Here is a 23,306-nt window from a genome sequence, read left to right as displayed (position 1 = left end):
GTTTTTTTAAATACGAAAACACCACGTGAAAGTTTAATGGTGAAACATCTTTAAAATTTATAAGGAAATGAAAGTCATAATTCAAAATCTAAATTGTAGAAAATGTAAAACAAAACAACAGAAAAAAGATGTAAATACGATGAAAAAACAATAAATAAGGTAACACAGGTGGCAGAATATCTCCATCAAAGTAATAAGTGAAGTGATGTAAACGATTTAAAATGTATAAAAACGAAATGAAATGAGTGCATGGTATAATGGTAGTGTTACAAAATGTTGCAACTGCAATAAAATATCATTCAAATTTATAACGAATAGAAATTTAAAGTTCAAAAGATAAATTATATAAATTGATAAAACGAAAAATTGTAACGACAAAAAAACAATAGTAAAGCAAGAACAAAATGTTTAAAAACTGTAGCAAAGTATTAAAGTGAAGTATTTAAAAAAATAAGAAAGTAAAAATAAACAAAAAAGTGACCAAAGACTGATTTTTTTTTTTATTCATAAAGAACGGCCTGGTCGTATTGCTTGAAACAAAAATTTAAAAGACATAAAAAATCCAACAAAGAATACAGTACAAAAACAAACCGAACATACAAATGGAGGGAATAAAAACACAACACAAAACTATAAGAATTTAAAAAAACTAAATAATGAGAAAAAAATCGATATGAAAAATAAAATCGGTCGAAAAAGTTAAAAAATTATTAAGCATATATAAATATTAAAAAAATGTATACAAAGGAGATATAAAATGAACAACGAAAACCAAATTAAACGCTACAGATAGAGGTGAAAGTGTTTTCGCACGAGACGAGATTCATACGGGCATACTAGGAAACTACTCACTGTTCACCATCGAATAGGGTATCGGAACTAGCTTGGTCTTTTTTCGTAGGCCCATTGTCTTCTGCATTTTTTATAGCCAAACTGTAAAGATAGGAAAAAAGCACATAATGTGGAGTTAGTTTTAATGAGTAAATGGCATTAAAAAAGTTATAAAAAATATTGTTTGTAATTGATATTTGATTGTGTGTGAGCAAGAGTGTGTGTGAGAAAGATCTTGTGACGATGATGGATCAGCAACTAATGAGCCTCTGCTCGTGCTCGTTCTTCTCCCTCCGAGAAGTATTTGATCAGGCTTAGCTAAATTGATTAGTACATTTTTCTTTGCTAAACTTTTTTTTATAGTGTACAACACGAAGCAAGACCATCCACATGTAGGAAGATACCCAGAAAAGCTTGGCAATAAATTATGAAATGTGACAAAACACTTCCGCCCTGGGACATTCCGGGCCCGGCCGGTACTATAATTTTCCGGCTCGCAACGGGGTTTTTGAATTAATCAATGGATGTGATCTGTCTGTTCCTGTCATCCACAGTGGACCCAAGCTCTGTGCTCACGTGTGCCGCTGCTCGTTATCCCGTGTCGCTATATAAAATTTATGAACAGCTTCCTGGCGTTCTGCACCGACAGTGAAAAACAAAATATGGAAATATATCCACAAAGGAAACAACGGAAAGAAAAGCGAAAGGACACAGACAATCCCCACACACCTTCGCTGACGATGGCAGCAAAAGGCAGCGAAGCTCAGCAACCAAGTCCAGCTCCCCATCCAGCTCGACTGTCCTCGAATATTTATCAATGATATGGCATCTTCCATTCCAGCTGTCCTCCATTGTCCCCTCGTTCACCAACCGCCCTTTTTTGCATCGTGTGTCCGAGCGACAGTAGGACAGCAAGAAGACACAGAATGGTGTCCTTGTAGGCAAAGTAGTAAAAGCGGCAAAAAATGGAATAATTCAACAACATCGGATGAATGGGCACCTCCGTCTTGGCACGTGATCGAGATGCTGGGTGAAACGAAATAGGTACCGGAATGTGGAGGGTGGAAGCGAAAAGGGTCACAACGCAACGAAATGCAATCTTTTATCCGTTATTTTTTATTCAACAGCACCGGGAATGAAAGATTTGTCACGTAGGGTTATTATTGAATTTATGCTACCACACTCGTTGGCTAAATTTAACGCAAAAAAAACCCTTTGCGTCACTGGCGACCTTTCTTTAACATGGTGACATCCATGCATGCGTAGTGTTTGTGGGGCTCTGGAGGTTCTTTTTTTAACCGGTCTGTGGACTTGTTTTGGGCGCGTCATAAACCTGGCTCGCTTCAATATGGTTGATAGATGAGGTAGCTTTATGGGGTAAAAGTTATGGTGGCGATGGGTAAGATTTTGCTGTTGCAAATGGAGTATTTTATTAAACGTCACTACACCCGGCATTACCTTCATTAAGCCAAAATCTTTTTTTTTACAGTGTGTGACATAATTATAACAACATTTAATTTCTGAAATTTAAAAACCTACTGTAAAGTTGGAGAAATGTTTTTTAACCAAGCTGTGAAGACTTAATTAACGCGATTATAGCTGAGGATAGAAATCTTGGACCACCAACATATCTAAAAATATATTGAATCATTGTTCCATCCTGGCTTCGGAATATAGAAATCCATCCAATTTGCGTACAGGCATGTTTCTTTATGCATCATCCCCTTTAATTACTGTGACAGATAATAGAATAAGACCACCTGCATATTTGATTTTCATATTGCTGTTTGTATCATGCAAAAATTGTATGTATCATTGTAAAAAAAAAATCGATACATTTCACACGGCACAACCGGGGTTCAAATCTCATCAAAACCGCCTGCCTGTACGCAGGACTGACTATTGTGCTGCGAGTAAAACCAAGTCATCGAAAGCCAGAAATGGAGAATTGAGTTTGTTGGATTCATTCAAGAATAGGATGGTTTTCCCAAAATCTTCATCTAAATTTTAACAAAATTGGAACTTAACTTGTATAGTGTGGTCACATAATAAAGAGGTCTTATTCTATTGTCAATAATAAGACAAATATAAGATAATAACCAATACAGGTTGCTTAATTAAAAATATATTCAAAACACGTTACTCACAATTAATATACAATAAATGAAATCAACTGAGCTGTGATCATCGCATGTTTAAAAATCATCTCAAAATGTATGTACCTTTATTAAATAGGCAAATTAAAAAAAAGCTTGTACTTTTGAACTATTAAAAAACTGATGTCTAGAAAACCTTGAGTACTTTGCATTTTTCGTATAGTTGTGTTTTATGAAAAAATCTGTTTTACCAAAAATTGTGTTCCTATATGAAGAATAAGGAAAAGATGCTTGATATTTGCTGAACGTCGTCAAATTATAATTTAATATTTAATTTTATGTTAATGAAAAATTATGTATTCCTATAATTATGCAATGCACTGTACATATAATCTAGATTTAGTGTTAAAAATAACATTATTTTACAAGAAATACGATGAGAGAATATTAATGCTACAGATGAACCATATTTATTTTAAGTCTATTTTGCATCGCTGCTTGGAAGTCAAAATCCATTCCTAGAAATTGACAGTGATCGATTTATATTATTCAATGCAAAAGTACTCAAAACATCGCTGAAGAAATGATAAATTAAAATCCTTGATGCATTTCCGACAAGCTACAACTAGGATGAGCTATAAATTGTACATTTAATTGAGTATTTACTTAAGATGTACATCCTCGACATTCGACCCACACAACGTAATCCACCGAAGGCACGTTCAATTGACCTTTACAGCAAAGGATAAAATCAACAACAATTAAGATAATATTTTCGCACAAAGCGCTCTGCTTCCATCAACAACAATCTACTCGCTCTTCAAATGCCATTAACAATTCACACCACTCCCCACCTCGCTTCCTCGCGATTCTTACCCCTTCCGAATTTTTCCAATCGCCAGGCGCCATTTTTCGGCCATACCGGAATTGGACGGCTTTACGCGCGTTACGCGAAACCGATGCGTACACTTGAAACGCTGCTGAATCACCTGGACGTCACGACACACCCGCCACTAGTTGCTGGCGTTACCCTGCACCGTGCAGACGCGCTCGCTTTTCTCAACCGTGCACACAAAATGGCCCGCGCCAGTTGTGGCAATGGTTGACAGTGCAAACACTTCTTGACCTTCTTCGTGTGCTGTGGAAGGCTGCTGTCACCAACGGGGGTAGAAGCAGCGCAGAACACCGCCAACGACACCCAGCCACAACGACACACCCACAACGGCACCACACTCACGAAGCTGGTCGGTGTGCCGTCTATTGTTTCGACATGTTTGCGTAGCACTTAAGGCTTTTTGTCTTTTCGCCCCTTTTTTGTGAGACGCCGTTCCTTGGCCGGTGACATCGGCAGGTCCAGGAATCGCAGGTTGTAACACTTGACACGTGGTGGTTTGGTGGTCGGCGAGCGGCAATCTTAATCGCACACAAGGGCACACTTGCTGGAGTTTGTTTTGTTGGAGGTTGGAAATCTTTTTAGTTGACTATTTTACGCAAAGCTAACGCTGCAAAGGGGTTTCGCGATGGTGCGATGAGCTTTGAGGATGTTCATCATTGTCCTAGATGTTTTGTTACATTGCACGCCATTTTCGAGAGCTGTACTCCAAATTTACCACTCACTGTTCGCATTGATTTACTTCACTTCGGCACTAAACATCGCTTTAGTAAGAAAAACAAAATGTTCACGATCCTTCATAAGAATATTTTGTATTGTTTATATATAGTTCTTCATCGATAGCTGAAAAAGTTACTGCTTATCCGATACAGTTGTGTAAAGGATACTAAAACCGTTCAGTCCCACTTTTATCGTAAAAAATAGTTTTCAACAATTTAAATCCAGATCTAGAAGATTTATCAAGCAAATATTTAAAAAAAAATCTCACATGATTGATAATATCTATGCTGAATTAAATAGAAAAATATATGACTACCACTATGGAAAACATATGATTATCACAACAGCCCTTTTTGAATATTAAAAGGATAGTCGTTCTAACTAATCTAGCTACAAATACAGGACGACTGTTAAGCAATACTGCCAGGCCGTCCTATTTGAATGATAAAAGAAACATATCAGTTCATAGAATTACGGTTTTCTTTTTCATAAATCAGCTGGTTTAACAACATTGCTAACAAGTCTTCGAGCCAACAATGAATGGTAGCAACACTGTCACTAAATCGGTTCAATCAAATTGTAGTTACCGGCCCACCTGCTTTAACCCTGTCGTGAGGCATCACTCCACTCTAAACTCGGTGGTAAGAAGGATGGAACGATATCCGACCAGCCTCTAATGACACATGCTTAAACATGAATAAAATTGGTCAAACAGAAAATTTCCTGCCTAATGAACAGCAGCACGGCATGGTGGCCAGTTTCCCTGTCCGGCGAAACGTTGGCGAACGTTGGTGAGTGTTGCATGTATTAGTGACAATTTAATGATTGTCCACAAACGGGGGAACACAGACGGTGTTCAACAGTGTTCAACTTCCGGTCCGGATACTGGACGAGACGATTCCCTTCCATGAAACGTGTTGGTGCAAGATGACTCGGCATAGGAACACACCTTTTAAGTATAATCACTTTCGGTTCGGCTGTGGACAGCATATGAACAGCTGCGATGGTACGCGATAGTGAAAATATTATTGAATATTGTCCTATTCCAAAACTATAATAAAAGTCTTAACAATTTGTAAAGCTTTGGAACATATCGAAATTATTTGTTATAATAACAACCGTCAAGCACCACTTCAGGATACTAATTCGTTTCATCTGTCAAGTCTCAATTAGCAGACGGTTTCATCAGTCGACATCTGTCAGCTTCACATCTACGAGTACTTTCCCCCACACACTGTACTTTCTCAAAGGAGACACGCTTGCTGCTCTTGTGAGTTCCAGAGAGCGTTGTTTTTTCACGCTATTCTGCCTGTTATCACTGCACCACCGGGAATCTCTGTTTTTGCCACCGACACCTCTAGTCAGGACACTTATTGAATCATCCTTTCCTAACCGATCGAGATGCTCGGTCTCGTAACCGACCGACCGAGTTTGTCACCCTTTAGCACCTACTCCCCATCGGTTTCGGATATGTGAATCGGGCGCATCATATTTGAGGTTAATTACTTTGATGATGGGTTTTCCCGGATGGCGTTCATGATGATGTCAGTTTCGTACGCCTTGCGCCCGCACGTGCTGTCCACAGCGACGAAGCGATACAGGCGAACAAGGGTGGCGTATCTCGAACGAACGTCCGGCAGCAGCAGCAGCAGCAGTGGTTATTAGTAGTTGGCCACAAATGTGTGCACATTATTTTGGGACGCGTTTTGTGAGCAAGCATCGCTGGCTCACGACACTCTGGTCAAGCGTTGGCTGGGAAGAGGGGCCACATGTTATTTTGCTGTGTTTTTCTGGGGAGGGATTTTTTTCTGTTTGGTGGGGGGTGTTGTGGGACCGCCCTTTTCCGGCACCGGTGTTGGTGATAATAAAGTTTTAATGGGTTTGTTTTGATGGAAGTGCCAACGTTGGTGCGTTGGTTTGCAGACACGGCCAGTACATGTGGTGCACATGGTTACTTGTCGTGCAGGAGAGTTGGCTGTATGGGAGATGCCATAAAACTGATCTCGTGTATTGGGGAGGATCCATTGATCTTACAGTTTATGTAAATTACTTTTGCAGCCAAGAAAAACGGATCAGTGTGGTACAGAAAGGTGCTTGGACATTGAATAAGGAGGCGACGCAACTTAAATTAAGTTAGTAATTTAATAGGGAAGTTTCCATCGAGCACTGCGAGTGTGATCTGGCTTGTCACACTTAGTACGTGTTGTCCAATCTTAATGAGATTGTTCTTTTTTGGAGTAATGACTTATAATTGAGCTTCACCATAAGCGAAAGTGTTTAAAAGTATTTTATAGCAATTTAATATCAAATACATACAAGTCTAGCGTTAAGCTGTTGCTTCGTGATCCTCGAAAAATATCTAAGACCACACCTTTATAAGATAGATGCAGACAAGATAATGAACTTTTGTAATGCAAAAAACAAGTATTTTTCTAAAATGTCTAGAAAGTCACTCAAAAACTGTAAAGATCTGCTTCGTTTCTCGTTAAAAAAATCGATAAACTCCATAAACAGGTCTTACATTTAGAAGCACAAAATTAACTTAAATATTCATTACGCCGACACCGTCAATGAATTGTGATGACAAAACCCGCACTCATGTCCAACTAGGTATGCAAGATAAAAGCTATGCCAAAATCAATCAGCTTCAATGATTTTTATCCATCCGAGACGTGATAGACAAGAAAAAAGGGACAATCCGGTCCACTGCCAGCACGGAACGACCGAGCATTACCCTTGCCTCACCCTGTTGTCGTCCGCATTCCGTTCAATTTGTATCAATTTTCGTTTACAGCCCTCCGGATCGATGACAGCTAGCTGGTGTGACGGCTCGCCGAAAGCCTGTACCCGGTGGCCGAATGTACCCACCCACTCAAAGACCCACGAGGCATCGAGAGTTTCCCTGTCCTACCGTAAGAAGAAATTGAGCCCGGTAAACCTTACATCCCTTACAGCGAGTGGAGCGATCCAATCGATCGGCACGAATCAATCCCCACTGGTGGTGCGCATTATCGGAACAGAGAACATGGGTTGTATTGACCACGTCGCAACGATTCAGTGTTGTTCCGGCGACGTAGGATGCTTTCTATATTTGCGGGATGTTTGAATTTTTAATCAAACGAACGCTTCTACTGGAAACTGCACGAAAGCCTGAAGCACGGTGGAAACGGTCGGTCGGAATTGATGCGTACCCGATGGGTCTTTGGTACGTTTGTGTACAACTTCAGAAGTCCCATTGTTTTTTTCGGCACAACAACCTCCATTACTGACCCAATGGTAAAAAAAAAGATTTCTCCTTTTTTTTGCTCTAGATTTACATTTTTGAGACACAAACACACACAGAGCGAGAATGTCATAAAACTACTTGTGACTCGCACAACCACGCGAGTGTGCCGGGTCACCTGTCCCGAGGGCATGCAAACGAATTGCCTTTCACGGGCAAAAAACAATGAAAAAAAAAATAGCGCATAGAAAACAAAAGGGCAAAAGCCACCACCATCTTCCAGGACTGAGAAGGGTCCAAGACGGCTAAGAACCGAGCCGGGAACACTCTCCGGCGCTTCCGGTGTTGAAGTTTCATTTGTTGTTTTATTCATTTTCTTGCCTTGAAGTTGGACCGTGGGTTTTGTTATTATTGTTTCGTCGGGCAGTTGTTTCGGTTTGCAGTTTTTCCTGCCAGTGGTGATGCTTTACGCTTCCTTGACCCGACGGAACCCGACTCCGACGTGGTGGTGGCACTTTTGTGCAAAGCACATACACACCACCTTCCAGCGATCTCTGCCAACAAACAATGACGCGGAACACGCGGTCACCGAGGCGTGTTGTGTGTGTGTACCGCGGTGGCTCCGGAGGTTGTTGAATCTATTTGCACTGGGTTAGTCTTTATTTAGCTGGATAAACAATTGTCCTTAGGGCAGGTTAAGTGCATTGAAGCGTGGCAGCCAATTCCTATCGCTAATATCCTTTTGTTGCGAGTGTGGCGGACGTGCGGCCTCCCCACGTGTATACAAGGGCGCTGGAAAATTGAGTGGAAACGGTTCTTGTTCTTGGGTGTGTGTGTGTTTTTTGTTGCTTTTTTCCATTTTTCCAACCCTCATTCCTCACCATACAGCAGTGATGGAGGAGCCCTTTTTTATTTCAAAAGAAATAAAGCACACACTCACACATGCTGGGTGAAGTAAAAACAATGGAAAATTAAAGGACGCAGAGGAATAAAGCAACAGACAAAAAAAACAACAACGTTGCACACATTTGCTGTGTGCCAACCTCCCCGATTGTGTGGGACATGAAAGTGGTTTAAAAGCGTCATTACAATGCCCTGCAGCCCTGGAACACTGAACACTTCGGGTTCGGTTTAATTAATGGTTGATGCTGAAGGGCAATATTTAGCGATCTGATGGGTGTGTGAGTGCGCGAGCTGTGTGAGCTAAGGGTAAAAACAGGTGGTGTAAAGTTTAAATTTTGCAACCCGAGTGCCTTTAAGGGAATGTGTTATGATAGTAATTGCTGGCGGGGTTTGCGTTGTTTTTTGCCCTTTGTGTTCATCTACTTCATCGACATGTGAAATTTGGAACACTGGAATATCAATACATAATTTCTTGGTATTCGCGCCTTGGTGCCGTGACTAGGGTTCTGATGTCCAATAGTCGAATGAAGTTTCATGCTCCCTTTGACATGGATGTATGACATGTTCTAAACATAATAGAATAATAACAATTACTGTTGGTTACTAAACGGTTTAAAACGCTTTAATGTCGCATTGTAATTGTTTAATTGTATTTTTCTTACACTCTATTAGAGTAGAAAGCTGAACATAACTTAGGTTGATTGTTGTACTACATGTTCTTGAGCAATGTTACTCCTTTATTACCAGCCTGTTCCTGTCTGCTGTATGCAGGCGATCTGCTGATATGTCTATGAATTAATGACTAAATCTGTCAAGGTGATGCAATACAAAACTGCGATAGCTTCTGCAATTGGTGCAGTTTGCTATAGTATAGACATTCCGATAACTTATAATTCAATCTTTTGTAAGGGTCCACCGTCTCGGAATTATCGTAGCTAACCAGCTGCCGTCGCGGCACGAAGTTAGACGCGACAGCGACGCCGGTCTCCACACGGCAGGACCGGAGTTCAAATCTCGTCGGGGCCGTTCCTCCATAGGAGGACTAACTATCCAACTTAGTGGTAACAAATGTTAGTGGCTAACTAGCCATAAATGGCAGGCATGACCTAATAGGTTGTTAGGCCAAGAAAGAAGAAGAATTGTTTTGGCATCTGTGATTGCTGCTCTTATTGATGAAACATAACATAAACTCTTTGGCTGCAAACGAAACATATAATTTGTAAAACAATATCATAAAATTTTGCAAAGAATATATACTTATATATTATTTTTCAAAAAACTGCAGGATATGGTTTGAATTGTAATGAACACTTAAAGATCATTGCGCTCTGTATTCACATATAGGAATACATTAATCATAGGGAGACTAAATTCATCCTCTGAAATGCCGACACGGGAACATTACTCAATAATTGTTTCCTTAATATTGCACAAGATGCATAATTTTTTTAAAATATATTAAAACTAGGTGATCATTCTTCAATCTTTAACTTCCACATGGCCTGAATGTGAAAGGATTAATAACAAATGATCATCTTGAAAAATGCAAACATCCCTAATATTCTCCCAGCAGCATACAAAAAACACGCACTAAATAAAACCACTTTTATTTTCTTTCAACTTTAAACAGTGCGCCCATCCCTGAAAAAAGCCCCCCAGTCTGGTTAAGGAAAAGCAGCTCATTAGCGCCGCTATTAAACCGTGCTTGCCACATTCAACAGGACATCCGGGTTTCAGGTTCCTTGCTTGGCAGCCTTGCCCTTATCAGTGCTCGAACGCACCACTGCCACTACACCCACACGCTCTATGTATATCACACTCCCCACTCCATGTATAGCCTCCCCTCTCTCTCCCATCCCCCAAAAAGACAAAATCGCATGGTTAGTAATTTTCCACCAACCCACACAGTCACTTATTTAAAGCGCTTTTCAATCCAGTCATTCAACCGTCCACAAAGCAACGAACCCGATGGCCAGTACACCAGTTTCGGTCGGCGGAAAGCAAACCCCAGGAGAGCTGATACTGATGAGGTGCCAAAACATGGTTGAATTGATACCGGGGTGTGTATGTGTGTGTGTGTGTGTGTGTATCAGGATCAAAATAGAAACATATTATAGACAGCTTGCAAATAAGGGAACCTTTTGTCCGCCTTCCTGCTCGCTTCCTGCGCGCTCGTAAATGCACGATGGATCGATGTTTGTGTGTGTTATGGTTGGCCGATGGTTTGTTTATTTCGCATCGGGATAACAAAAGAAGAGCCCACCATAATGTTTGTCATCGTGTTGGGCTCATCAGCAAGCGGCACAATAACGGTGGCTTCCTCTTTCATCAATCAACCACGGATCTTCGCCTCCGACTTGCGCCGACAACCTGATGAACTGCTTTCCTACGCAGCAGCAATTTCGGGCGCGTTTCGTTACGCGATTCGTTCCCGTCTTAGGAAATGCTTCGGAACCATTAGAATCGCGCCAGTGAGTCAACAAAAATAGCGTTGAGGCAAACTTCAGCTCCCGTGGGCCTTCGCTTCACAAGAAAAGGCTTTTCGCTCATTGGCCCTTTTTAATTTTTCTGCCTCTGAATATCCCGACTAGATCACACATCGAACCGGGAATAGAAAACTGGTCGATGGCAGAAAGCCACAAATGGCGCGCATGGGTTCAACCTTACGGAAGAATGACAATTTCTCCTCGATGGCTAATCGCGATGGTACGTTTTCTCCTTTTCAAAACCAACCTTCACTAACCCGTCGTACGGTGTCGTTTGTGTCGTTGATGAAAAACGAAATGTGCCCTCCCTCGTTTTTCCCACTCCCCCTTCGCTCACGCTAATCCTCTCGGCACTTTGAAATGGGTGCACCGTGTGAGGTTTGTGTCCGTCGGCGAACGGATTGATCTATTTTTCTTGTCCTGAGTTTTTTTTTTGCTTTTACTACGGCCGCCACTTTTCGCTAGGGCATCAGTGTCAGTCATCTCGATAATCACCACACACACACACGCCCGGTTGAACCAAATGGCGGGGGCCGCCCCATTCGTTGAGTGGTGCACAACCGTGTGTGCCGGTCCTTTGGGGAATTCATGCTCAAGTGGGAGAACCCCATCTTGTGCACATGGGTTGGAAGCTTGGGTTTCGAGGCTATCGAGGCCGTGGTTAACTGTGGACGTGTGATTTAGGTTACGGGAAATGGAGATGTGTATAGAACGTCTTCTTCCGAGCCAAAGCGCATCACTTCGACAGGTTCGATGGAGGCGTTTTAATATTAACTTACAGCCCTTTTGTTAATGGAAAGACTTTAAGTACAAGGATTATGATTGTTTTTTTCCCCACCCGATGCAATGTGAAGAAGAATTGAGGTTTTCAAAAGCTTACAGTTCGTAGATATAAAGGAACCCACATTAAAACATTTCTTGCCATTTTGCCGAGTCTCGTTTAAGCCCAAGATCTCAATGAGAAAGAGAATTTTGTTTTAACTAATATATACCATACACAGGTTTAACTTATCAGCTAACAGGGATTATAACTTGAGGAAGATGACAGGTCCAAGCACATGACGGGTCTAACAGCATCACAGAATAGCTTATAACAATTAAGAAGTTTGTTACATCAACCTCGAACTTCGATCAACCACAACCTCGAAAGGTCTCAACCTGCCATTTCTGGCTTTCTGTGACTTGGTTTTACTCGTAGCTGGATAGTCAGTCCTGTGTACGGGGAGGCGGCGGTCCGAATGGGATGTGATCTTCGGTCCTGCTGTGTCTCCTTGTCTCTGGCGCCGCTTTGCCAATACACTTCTACATTTCAAATATATTAGAATAAGTTTTTCGGTGCCTCAACGAGTACAATAGAAGGTCAGACTACAACAAAAAGGTTGTTGAGAGATGATCAAGTGTCAAGAGAGACCTCTCAAGTCATGTATTGCACCGCATAACACCGGACGACCCAGCCCGTAAAGTCCTTTTAGGTCGTTTATATGGACAGAGGATGCGTAGTTCGCTTATAAGTATAGCCGAAAGAATCGAATGATAGACGACGGTGCTAGACCGTGAGTTCCTCAATTACGGAACAGTTTTTAAAACTTCAAACTGCCATTTTAAATAACTCAGCTGTACAACGAGAAACTTTGATCATCATACAATACCGACAGTTTATAGCCTAAATAAGCTGCATTCACCTTAACAGCCTACGAGAAAACGGTTACTGTAAGACATTTATTGCATGCAGAGATGTGTTCAATTTATTTGCCTTTTTAATCTACACCTTACGTAAGCGACATTCTTATGTAGAAAAATAGAAAATAAAAGCAAATTAAAACATCAAATCTTACCCAATCAAGGGGGCGTTCAAAGCGAACACATCCACCCCAATCAGCACGAAAGGAAGGCTAGCAAGTAGTGCAAAGACCTCTCCGTGCGTTTTCTATCTCTCCCTCCTTTCTGGTCGTGGCGTACTTCTTCAACCCCGGCAGACGATGCGGAACGATGAGATTTTAAAATTAATTTTTAATTGAATTGCACTTCCTGAGCAACTCGGCTGCATGTGCCGTGATTTCCCGGCCACCGGCACCAACAGCTACACCAGCCACGGTGCAATGTGGATGCCTGCCTGAGAAAGACAGGTGTTACTAACACCGTACATCTGCACGCCAACAACTTCATCGTACAGAAAGGGGGCAAATCATGCAAGCGGTCGGTCCTATGCTAGACGATGAGACGATGGTACACCCCGGGTTGCATTCCAGCAAAATGGGTCATTTATTAACACTTCAAAGCCTGTCTGGTGGAAGGTGTGCAAGGTGTCAAGGCAAGAGTTGGTTGGCGCAACGTTGCCTTGCACCAGAAATGATAGTGTTTAATTCAATTCAGATTTAAACATTGTCCACGTGGAAGGTTGGAGCGTCCTTTTGCTTGCCACCGTACGGCCAACAAACTCACGTAGCATTCGGCAAACTGTTACGTAAGGGGAAAAAGCAAATGTAATTAGCATCCGACAGCGTCATAATAATACTGACACCCAAAACATCATACCCGTTGTATCATGTAGCGTCTGCACGAGTGTGTATGTGTGTGTGTATGTGTGGAGTGTTCGGATAGATTAGAGCAGCTGGGTCGCCTTTTCAATCACTCACTGTCGAGGGAAAGTTAGACACCTTTTCTAGCCGGGGGAGTTTACGTTTGGGACGAGTGGCAATATTAATCCCTAACTTCTCGCATGAGGGATTAAGCATTAATTGTAACCGGCGTGTGTTTCTGTGTGTTCGTGCTGAAAGGGATGAAAGGATTTTGTTGGAGAAATATTTTCCTAGAAACGAACCAAGACATCGATTTGATGCGTCCCAAATCCCGCGAACTCCCGCCGTACCCTGGAGTCAACGCTTTCAAAGACTTTATATACAGGGTGCCATTAATTCATTGCCCATATTATGTGCGTTCAATTAATTACTGTTCTTTGCCTTAGCAAGAGCTTAGCCATTTTCAACCCTTCACTTTAATCCTATGTGTGTATGTGTATGTGACCGAACTGATAAAATGCTTTCATCTTAAATGCATTAAATAAATCATTCTGCTTCTTTCGCCAAAGGGGGATTATGTGGCCTGTGCTGTGTTTCTTTATAGTTGTTCAAAATCACCATATCCAGAGGATTACCGCACATTGTTGTAAAATTCTATTGTGTTTCCATTTAGCTCGTTTGTTATTTGAGCTGGTTTATGTATGATTTTTGTTTCTTTTATACTTCAATATCAATATCATATCATTTTCTGTGTTAGTCCTTTTAATTTTTGTAACAGTTTTCTTCTTCTTCTTTTTCGGTGGCACTACAACCTCGAGAGGTCTCGGCCTGCCATTTCTGGCTTTCAGTAACTTGGTTTTCACCCATAGCAAAGTAGTCAGTCCTGCGAATGGGCAGGCGGTCTGGATGGGATTTGAACCTCGGTCCAGCCGTGTGAAGACCGGCGCCGCTGTCGCCTCGGCCACCAGACCGCCCCAAATTTTTAGTATTGTTTTTTCTTCGTTTTGATGTTTTAACGTATCTGATGAGATATTTTCTTTTACCAGGTTCTAGAGTTTCTAGAGAGCTAGAGAAGATAATGGAAGCATAAAAAAATGGTTGTGCTATCAAACTTGCAAATCAACAAGCAATTTTTACACTTCATCTTGAACGGTGTAAAACGAAAGCAAAGTAGAGGAAATATCTCTCACAAGATCATGATAAAGCACATGCAAACGCTGCTAGAGTCGTTTATCCTTCCATCAACAAACGATGCCACACAAAAGTGAATACTAAGCAGTAACACTAACACTTGCTAACGCGCTGTTGTTGCTGGCTCTGGCTTTGCGTTGGTGATAAATGAACGATAAAATTGCAACATGCAACGATAATTTCATCCATCACAGCCATTGGCTACAACCATCTAGCAGGGTAAATTCATTCTCATTTATTTTATGTGTTAAGACATTGCGAATGCGACAAAACTGGATGATAAATGCAATAATGCATTAAGGCAAACATCAACGCCCTGTTCTATTCGAGCGCTCAAGGACGAGTGTTAGCCGATTGCTCAAATAACATTAACATGCTTAAAGTTCTCGGGAACCATTCCCACCAGGAAAAACTAACTTGGCAACAGTACAACAGCCCGTTAACGCACTTCCATAAGGGCACGGTGTGGTGCATTCACTCTATCTCTGCCAGTATCACTACCCATCTCCATTTCCAACAATTTGTGCCAATGAATGATGTCACGTTCGACTGTTCTTGACCTTTGTAGTGTGTTTTTTTTTTGTTTGCAGAAAAAAGTTTTCCCCACTTCCAGCCGGTCGAGTAAAAACGGGGACTTGTGAATGGGAAAAAAGAGAACAATAAGGGAAGGAAAACAAAAAAAAATGAAGAAGATTTTGGGCGGCCATTTCTTGCTCCCTCTATCCCCTCTCAGTTTTGTTTGGCACATTCAGTTGGTGCTGGTTTTTGTTTGCTGACTAGTTGTTTGTGGAAAGGAATTGGGCTGATGATTCCTTTCCTTCTGTTTTTCTTTGTGTGCGCTCACTTTTCTCAAGGTTTTTGGATAGTTTTTGCTTCCTTCTTTCTTTCCGACCACCGTTGGTGCTAGAAAGAATGGCGCCCCAAAGCGAGACTCTGCGAGGCTGGTCTGTTATCATTTGGTAACGCTACTGAACCATTAGAGAAACATTAAATACTTTCCACTTCCCAAACAATCGACTTGTTCTGGGACACACTTATACCGCTGCCTTACTGGCCTTTATTTTGTTTCGTTGGCGTAAAGTGTACAAGAAAACCGAACAAAAAAAAAAAAAACCCAACATTACAAGGCTTAATTCATCTTTCCAGCTAGCATTACGAAAAATCGTCATCATCGTTAGCGCCCGTGAACCCGCACCGTGGCGCCATCATAATGCTGTGAATTTTCTGGTCTTTTTCTTGTTCGCTTCCTTCTTTCTCTTCCCTGGCTTCCACCACTAAGTGTCCACGTGTGTGCATTGGGAAACGCTTAAACGCGGTGATATAAAACTGGGCAACCGGGCCACCCCATTAATATCACGGCCCTGGGTTGCGATAGTGAGACGAAGCTTTCCAACAACAACAACAACGAAAAAAAAAGATACAGGAAAAAAAGTCGTGAACAACCAACAAACCATACGCACCAAATCTAACGGAAGCACAATCGCAACCATCGTAACGGGCACACAATCGATAAAATATCGTTATGAACAACATGGAGCGGTTGATGACGATTGGCGTCCGAAAAACTGTCACCATCAAGGTTTTATGACAGATGTTCGTATTCCCGTTTGCCTTCCATTTCTCCCCCCCCCCTCCCTCATTACACCCCCTTTCCCTGTTTCCCCTGCCTTCAGTCGGAGGAAGATTTCGGCACACGCACAATTTTTTTATTTATTTCCACCGATTTAGTTAAGGGAGCTGTGGTTTGCATGGTTTGTTTTTTTTTTTTTTTTGCATGAGGCAATAGAATTCGCCATTAAGGATTAATGGATTTATTTTAAATAAATAATTCAAATAAACTCCGATGAAAAAAAAACAAACCGGTTGTTTGCACAATAATATATCATTTCTGGCGCAACGTGGTTTGAAAAGACGGTTTCAATTTTAAATGTCTTTCAAACCCAACAACCATACGAATCAAATTGAAATAAAACTTAAATACACTCTTCAAAAGGACTGTGTATGTGTGTTTGCCTTTGTGGCGTCCAAAATGAGGAAAACTTTTTCAATCATCGTACCATTTTCCCATAACGCAGCAGCAACAGTTACAATCAAGCAACAAGAAACGTACGATTTGAATGTTATTCAAATCCAATCCCATTGCCCCCCGGGAGGGGGCACATTAAACTAGACCTCGAAAATGAGTATATATATATATTTAGTGTGCAACTGTTTGCCAACCAACCCAAACCCTCCCCCAATCGCACGTGGAATCACGAAAAGTGCAGGCACGATCTGCCAACTGAAGCCGACATCAAATGCATATGGCCTGGAGGTTGGCTGTTGCGTTGCAACTCGTGCAACTTGCACATGGAGGTTGCTCTGTATGCGATAAAATTAGAAGAAACAAGAGCGAAAGGTCCCTCAATCCGTTTTTTGCACACAACGTCGACTTCCGGCTGATTGACGATCCAGCCAGGGCACCGTTTTGTGATGGTGGCGTTAGGCAAGGTTACCACCACCGACAGCTGCACTACTTGTTGATTAGTTGCATGTGTGTTGCAACCCGAGTACGTACCCTGTTTTTCTTCTCACACTTTGCAGAACACTGCGTACGATCGATGGGCGACCGTACTCAGCCTGGCCTACGCCTTACGCTGTGTGGCAAACGACACTTGCCTTAATCGATTATGTCACCCGACGCTATGATGACATGTATCGCTGGGCAAGCGGTGGGAAACCTTTCGAATGCGCCCGGAAGCATCGCTAGTGGGCAAATTAAACACTTTAACTATCGTGGCCCCGACCACAATGGGAGCCAAATGAAGAAGCGTAGTACCGAGGGTAGTAAGTGCTTCACAGAAGACGATAAATTTTCAAACAGCTCAATCAAAGTTTGATTGATTTGAGTAAACGGAAACGATGATTGAATGTTCGAGCACGGTGAGGATGGCTGTAAGATTGGTTTACTTGCTGCACATGACACGCAAAGGCTGTGTTGTCACGTTGGGCTCATAAAAACGTTTGCAAAAAGGCAGGGATTATTCATTGGGTTTTATGTTGTTTTTTGTTTCGCACGCTGAAGTTTGATGCACATAACACTTATGAAGCAGTGTTATATGTTTCCATAGAACGTCATTTGAGTGTATGCACATAAAAGCGGACCAACCAGTCTGCGCTGCCAGTTTATACGGTGTAACGTCATAAAAATTGTGAGGTTTGTGTGGCACGTTGGTTAAGCAGTGTCTGTCACGCTCCGCGGGAAGCGCATACAATAAAAATAGTTTTATTTCTTTACACACTTCAAAGCGTGGCTAACAGCAAAGGATAAAACTTTGCAAAGAACAAAAAAACATCGTCAGCCACCAGGCGTCTCCATCAGAGAAGAAATATTTTGAGTCTATTTCTGTCCGGGGAGATAAAATAGGTAATAACCATGGTGGTAAACTGCGTCGCCTTTGTTTCACCTTAATATTATCTGGCAACATTCCAATTTCAGTTTGAATAATAGTTACAGCTTAAATTTATTTCATATTTCCATTACACGTAAACGACCAGGCGTCTCCATTTTCACTCGTAATAAAAAAAAAGTTTTTCTCTCCAAACGAATAGCAACAGTAAAGCAGATTTCCACAGCGAAACAAAAATGAATCACACATTCCACAACCGCTTGTGGCCGATGATTGACATATAAAACTTAATCAAAATCACATTACACATTACTTCATCGCTCACAAATTAAACGCATATCTTGTGTGTGTCGATATTTAATCGAACCGGGGCCCAAAACGGAAGAAGCCAAGCCAAGAGGGAGGTATGTTTGTAAACCACCACCATCACCACTTGGCATCCGGAACCTGCAATCAGGGCACGAACGAACACGCTTCACTATTCAATGCCGCATTCCGGCGAGCAAACAGTGTGTAACCCAATTGATCTTTTCCTTCGATCGCGCCCATAGCACGCGCACGATTGCAAATCACGATACCTCTACCGCTAGTAATAAACATTATCACGATCAATCTCACCATGACCTGGGCGGTTGGAATTGAGGCGGGTTTGCAAAAAAAAGAAAGAAAGGAGAGATTTCGTGATCGATAGAACGCGATCGCGATACGGGTTGTGCGCAGTGTGGGGCGTAGTTTTAAACTTTATTCCACGGTATACAAGGAGCGTGTTTGTGTGTATGAGACCGTATGTAGCAAAAAAAAGATGGAAAACGAGTTTCTGTAACGCAATGTCGAGAAAAAGAAAAAATACACTTTTCCACAATTTTTTCCAGCGTGTTTCAGCATACAAGCGTGTAAGGTTTTTGGTGTTGCCTTTTTTTGTTTTTTGTTTGCTTTAGCAAAATTTCACTCCGATCATAACGATCTTTCCGATAGCGTACGCACTTCACGATTTCATGTACGGTACATGGTAATAGCTGAAAAGCACGATGGATGTGTGCGTAGATTTATTTGCTTTGTGCGTTTAAATACGCGGAAACGATTGTATCACCAAAATAAACCACTTTCGTGTGCTTTAAACTTTATATGATCGTTATAGAGACACCGGAAACACTTCAGATGTTAGTTGCACTTCTAAACACCAAGATGTGTGGTGTTTGCTCAAATTATTTCAACACCCTTCTGTAACGAGGATGGCTTTTTAAATATTTTTCGTAGCACAATCACTATCACAAACATGCACATCACGATCATCAATCATTCAAATAAAAATGATCTGCATACACTGCATTATAAAAGCTCAAACTTTCGTAGAACACCGCTTCAAGAACACTGAACAGTACCACCATCAAACGAAACGCTCACGATCAACTACCGCGGTAGGCCGTACAGACCCTTACAAAATGCCAAGGACAGTGCGAAAACCCGCCGAGAACAGAACCGCACGCTTAGAACGGTGGCCAGCGAATGAAACCATCGACTGACAGGCGCGCACGCCAAACCCAAACGCACGACACCATCTGTCCCTATCCCTTACGGTGCGGCCGGTCGTCCAGTCGTCCGGTCCTGCCTGCCCCCGTGGGTTCGGTGCGCCTGTCTGCCTGCCTGCCAGCCTGTCTGCCACGCAGGGGTTGGGTTGATGGATTTTTGTTTACATCTTTACATCTACACCAGCAACAGCAACAGCGGCCACAAGCCAGTCTGGCGGACGGACGGTGGCAAAGCCGTCAGGTCTTCCATCGCATATCTTCATCGCATAACCGTGGTGGTGCGAAATGCGGTCTCACATGCATGCATACATCGGCTGTATATCGGGGCGGTACGCGAAGGATGAAATGCGACACGACCACGCCGTGTACACGTCATCGACGGTGGCAAAGCGTGGCCGTCGTGGAACAGAGACAGCACGAACAACACAAGCCTGCCGCTGGAGCAAACACCATCCAACGGGAAGAGTGAAAGTTTCGTTCAGTTTCATTCCGAAACAGTTACGAGCAGAGCGGAACAGGGAGTGGATCGGCAGGGAGCAGTTGTGGTGGAAAACTTAACGAAACGCTTGTTCTAGTACGCAGGAACCCAGACGAGGTTGATGGTACGCAAATGGTACGCACACAAAGGCAGCACCGTAGTGAGCGGATGATGTGTCGGTGTGTTTGTGTGTTGTATTTTGAACAGGGAAATAAGGAAAGAGCGCGAAAAATGTTGCGCTACTCTTAGGTGGTCCTCAATAACCACCACCGCTACACTCGGCTAGTTTATCCCGGGGAGGTTTAGTAGCGTTTGTAAGCGTGTGCGTTTGTTGAGCGCACTCTCGCTCACCGTCTCTCTCAGCGAACGGGATGAAATCACTCATACAGGTGTGTAATTTTATTATCAATAGTTCGAAAGGTTTGCCTAGAGAGTATTACTACGGGAGAGAATCGATACAGAGGAGTTGTTTGTGTTATTTTGTAAAGAGAATTTGCTGAGTAAAGACGAGAAAACGAGGAGAATATTGCAAATGACAATAAGGGAAAATATGAGAAAAGCAGAGCAGGACTGAGCAATCGCGAAGAGAAGGTGAGAAAAGGTAAATTATTATCTTATTAAACGGAAAAGTTATTTCCTAAATATTTGTTCCTTGATTAGGAAATTCTGGATTAATTATTGTAAAAATTTAACTTAAAATAAACTGATGAACAAAACACACACGAGCAACTGTTCAGTAAGCGAAGAGATTCTTTAGCACGCAAGCATCCAAACATTCATTCATATTTTCATTGAATTATGCCCTGAAGAAGGAAAAAAACAGGCAACAGCAATTCCAACAGCCAAGAGAGCATCTGAGAGCACCAGAATTGTAGATAATTTTTGGGAGGAACGCACCGAACGAGACAAGTGACAAAGAGTGAGGGTTCGAGTGAGCGAGCTAGAGCGCAAGCATGCGTTTGTGTCATCTAGTGCCAGGCATGACACTAGCGAATCGTGAAGAGTATTTGCACCAAGATCAAGAAGAAAGCATCCATTCATTCATTCATACAATGCCCTGCAATGGGGTAGCACACCCCTCGACACACGCAGGCACGCACCCACACACACACACACACACACACGCACACTCCCTGCAGCGTTTGCTTCCTTCGCCCGGGTTACGCACCCGCGCGGTTTGAATCGAAATCTTCCACCAGAGGATCTCGTGGCCAAATTTGCACAATTTTCCTCCGATCGCACACTCGCACTACAGGAAGTCTATCTTATCCGTTGTGCTTTTTTGCCCAGTGGTTGGGGGGGGGGGGTTTGGTTGTCCCTTTTTTGTTGCTGAATGGTTCACGCCTATATACGAAATTTCATTGATCATTACACTATCGGCACTCATACGATTGTCGCAGACATGTGCATGACGCGTGTTTTTTTTTTTGCGTTGAGCTGGTTGTTGAGAAAATAGGAACGATTTTTGCCTTCTTGCATTCACTTACTTAATTGAAGTTGAATGTATAAATGATCACACAATACTGTTAATTGATAAACAGAACATAATTTGATAGTATAAACCCTTACGCCTGAAAGATATGCAATTTGAGCAATTTTTACCTATCATAGGGGATATACTATTTTTACTAGCTTTAACATACATTAAACATTAACTTAAAACATTTAACAAAAATCCATTCAAATTATTGAAGATTAATAATCATTATGATCAATTATCATTAAGATAAAAAATAATGTTAATGCGAGACGATAATGGCGGGGAATGTTAAAAATGCCATATTATATTTCGACAAAAAACCGTCGCACACAATTATTTCTTACATTATTTATCGTAATAAGGACCAGCAAAATATTAACATCTTTAACGCTCGTAACGCAGGTTAATCGAACAATCGTCAACAAGCTTTCGTTTCAGCTCAACATCTTTTGTTTTGCAACAGCTTTTGTGTAACTCAACAAAGGATTTAATTACCTCTTAAACATGCTCAAAGAGGCAGGTGCAAATAAATTGCATGTAATAATTCTACGTTATTCATGAGTTCAAATTTAATATGTGTTACTAGATAGTGTTTGAAAATACAGCAACATGTATTGAGTCTTACTGTCCCAGCATTGTCGGTTGTAGTTTGTCTTGCATTTTCCTTACAAAAATGCTGTTCAAACTCTCATTTCCAATCAGCAAACTATTTATACAGACTCAATGAAAGATTTCAACCAAGTTCAACCAAATAATAATGCTTCATATAATTCTTCTCCCTTCGACATAATGTTCAAACCAATTACGGTTCCGATACGTCCTTGAAGGCTGGTGTACCAAAAATAGGCTTCCAGAAGAAAAAGTTTCCCCTTTCCAATACGTTCCATTTTCATCATGCTTTTGACACAATATTTATGGATCATATGTTATGCTCCGTTCCAATCGTATCGGCTGTCATTATCCGGTGACCGGTGGTCGACCCAAATGCTACTATCCCCTGTTCGGTACACCGGTAGTCCGTTCATCTATTGTGCGTACCTTTTACGACATAACCGCTGATTTAGCACCCAACCGGTACGGGTAGCGGTATTTTTTAATAAATATATTCATTACCTACGTACCGGTGGGCACTGCTGGTGGTTCGTTTCGATCGACCGACGCAAGGTATCGGCGTAAATTATAGAAAGCCCTGTGGTACAGCGTTCGTATCGAGAGTTACTATGCTTACAGACGTACGCTGCTTCATGTATGTTTTGTGGATTTGTTTTATACCTTCTCACACACTCACACACACACTCTCGTGTACTAGCAACACCGGGAGGTGAACGTAAAATATGTTTTTACGGAATCAAGCTAGTTCAATAGCACTTACCACTTAGCCCTGAAGCATGACGATGATGATGATGATGGTGCAATGTTAAAACGTTCGTTGATGGTAGATGTTTGTTGTAGCATTCGATCGAATTCGGTCCAATCCATCCGAACGGTGGTTTCCAGTATAGGCAAACGGCAGAAAAAGGGGAGAAAAGGGCAAAGAAATCGAAATCAGCCACCAGGACCAGGACCGGT

General features: G+C 41.9%; 1 protein-coding gene across 9 annotated transcripts in view; it reads right to left on the bottom strand.

The window, feature by feature from the left end:
• LOC118511379 (regulator of G-protein signaling 17) overlaps window positions 1–23,306 on the bottom strand; it is a 39,521-nt gene that overhangs the window by 8,121 nt on the left and 8,094 nt on the right. For all 9 annotated transcript variants that reach the window (XM_036054376.1, XM_036054377.1, XM_036054383.1 and 6 more), the window contains exons 5-6: window positions 23,110–23,118; window positions 853–933 (exon numbers count right to left, since the gene is read on the bottom strand). In XM_036054376.1, the coding sequence (XP_035910269.1) occupies window positions 853–933; window positions 23,110–23,118 (90 nt within the window). The remainder of the gene's footprint in view (window positions 1–852; window positions 934–23,109; window positions 23,119–23,306) is intronic.

This window comes from Anopheles stephensi, chromosome 3, assembly GCF_013141755.1.
Source record: "Anopheles stephensi strain Indian chromosome 3, UCI_ANSTEP_V1.0, whole genome shotgun sequence".
Lineage (NCBI taxonomy): Eukaryota > Metazoa > Arthropoda > Insecta > Diptera > Culicidae > Anopheles > Anopheles stephensi.
The sequence above is the reverse complement of the archived record's forward strand: the minus strand, read 5'-3'. Positions and strand labels throughout refer to the sequence as shown.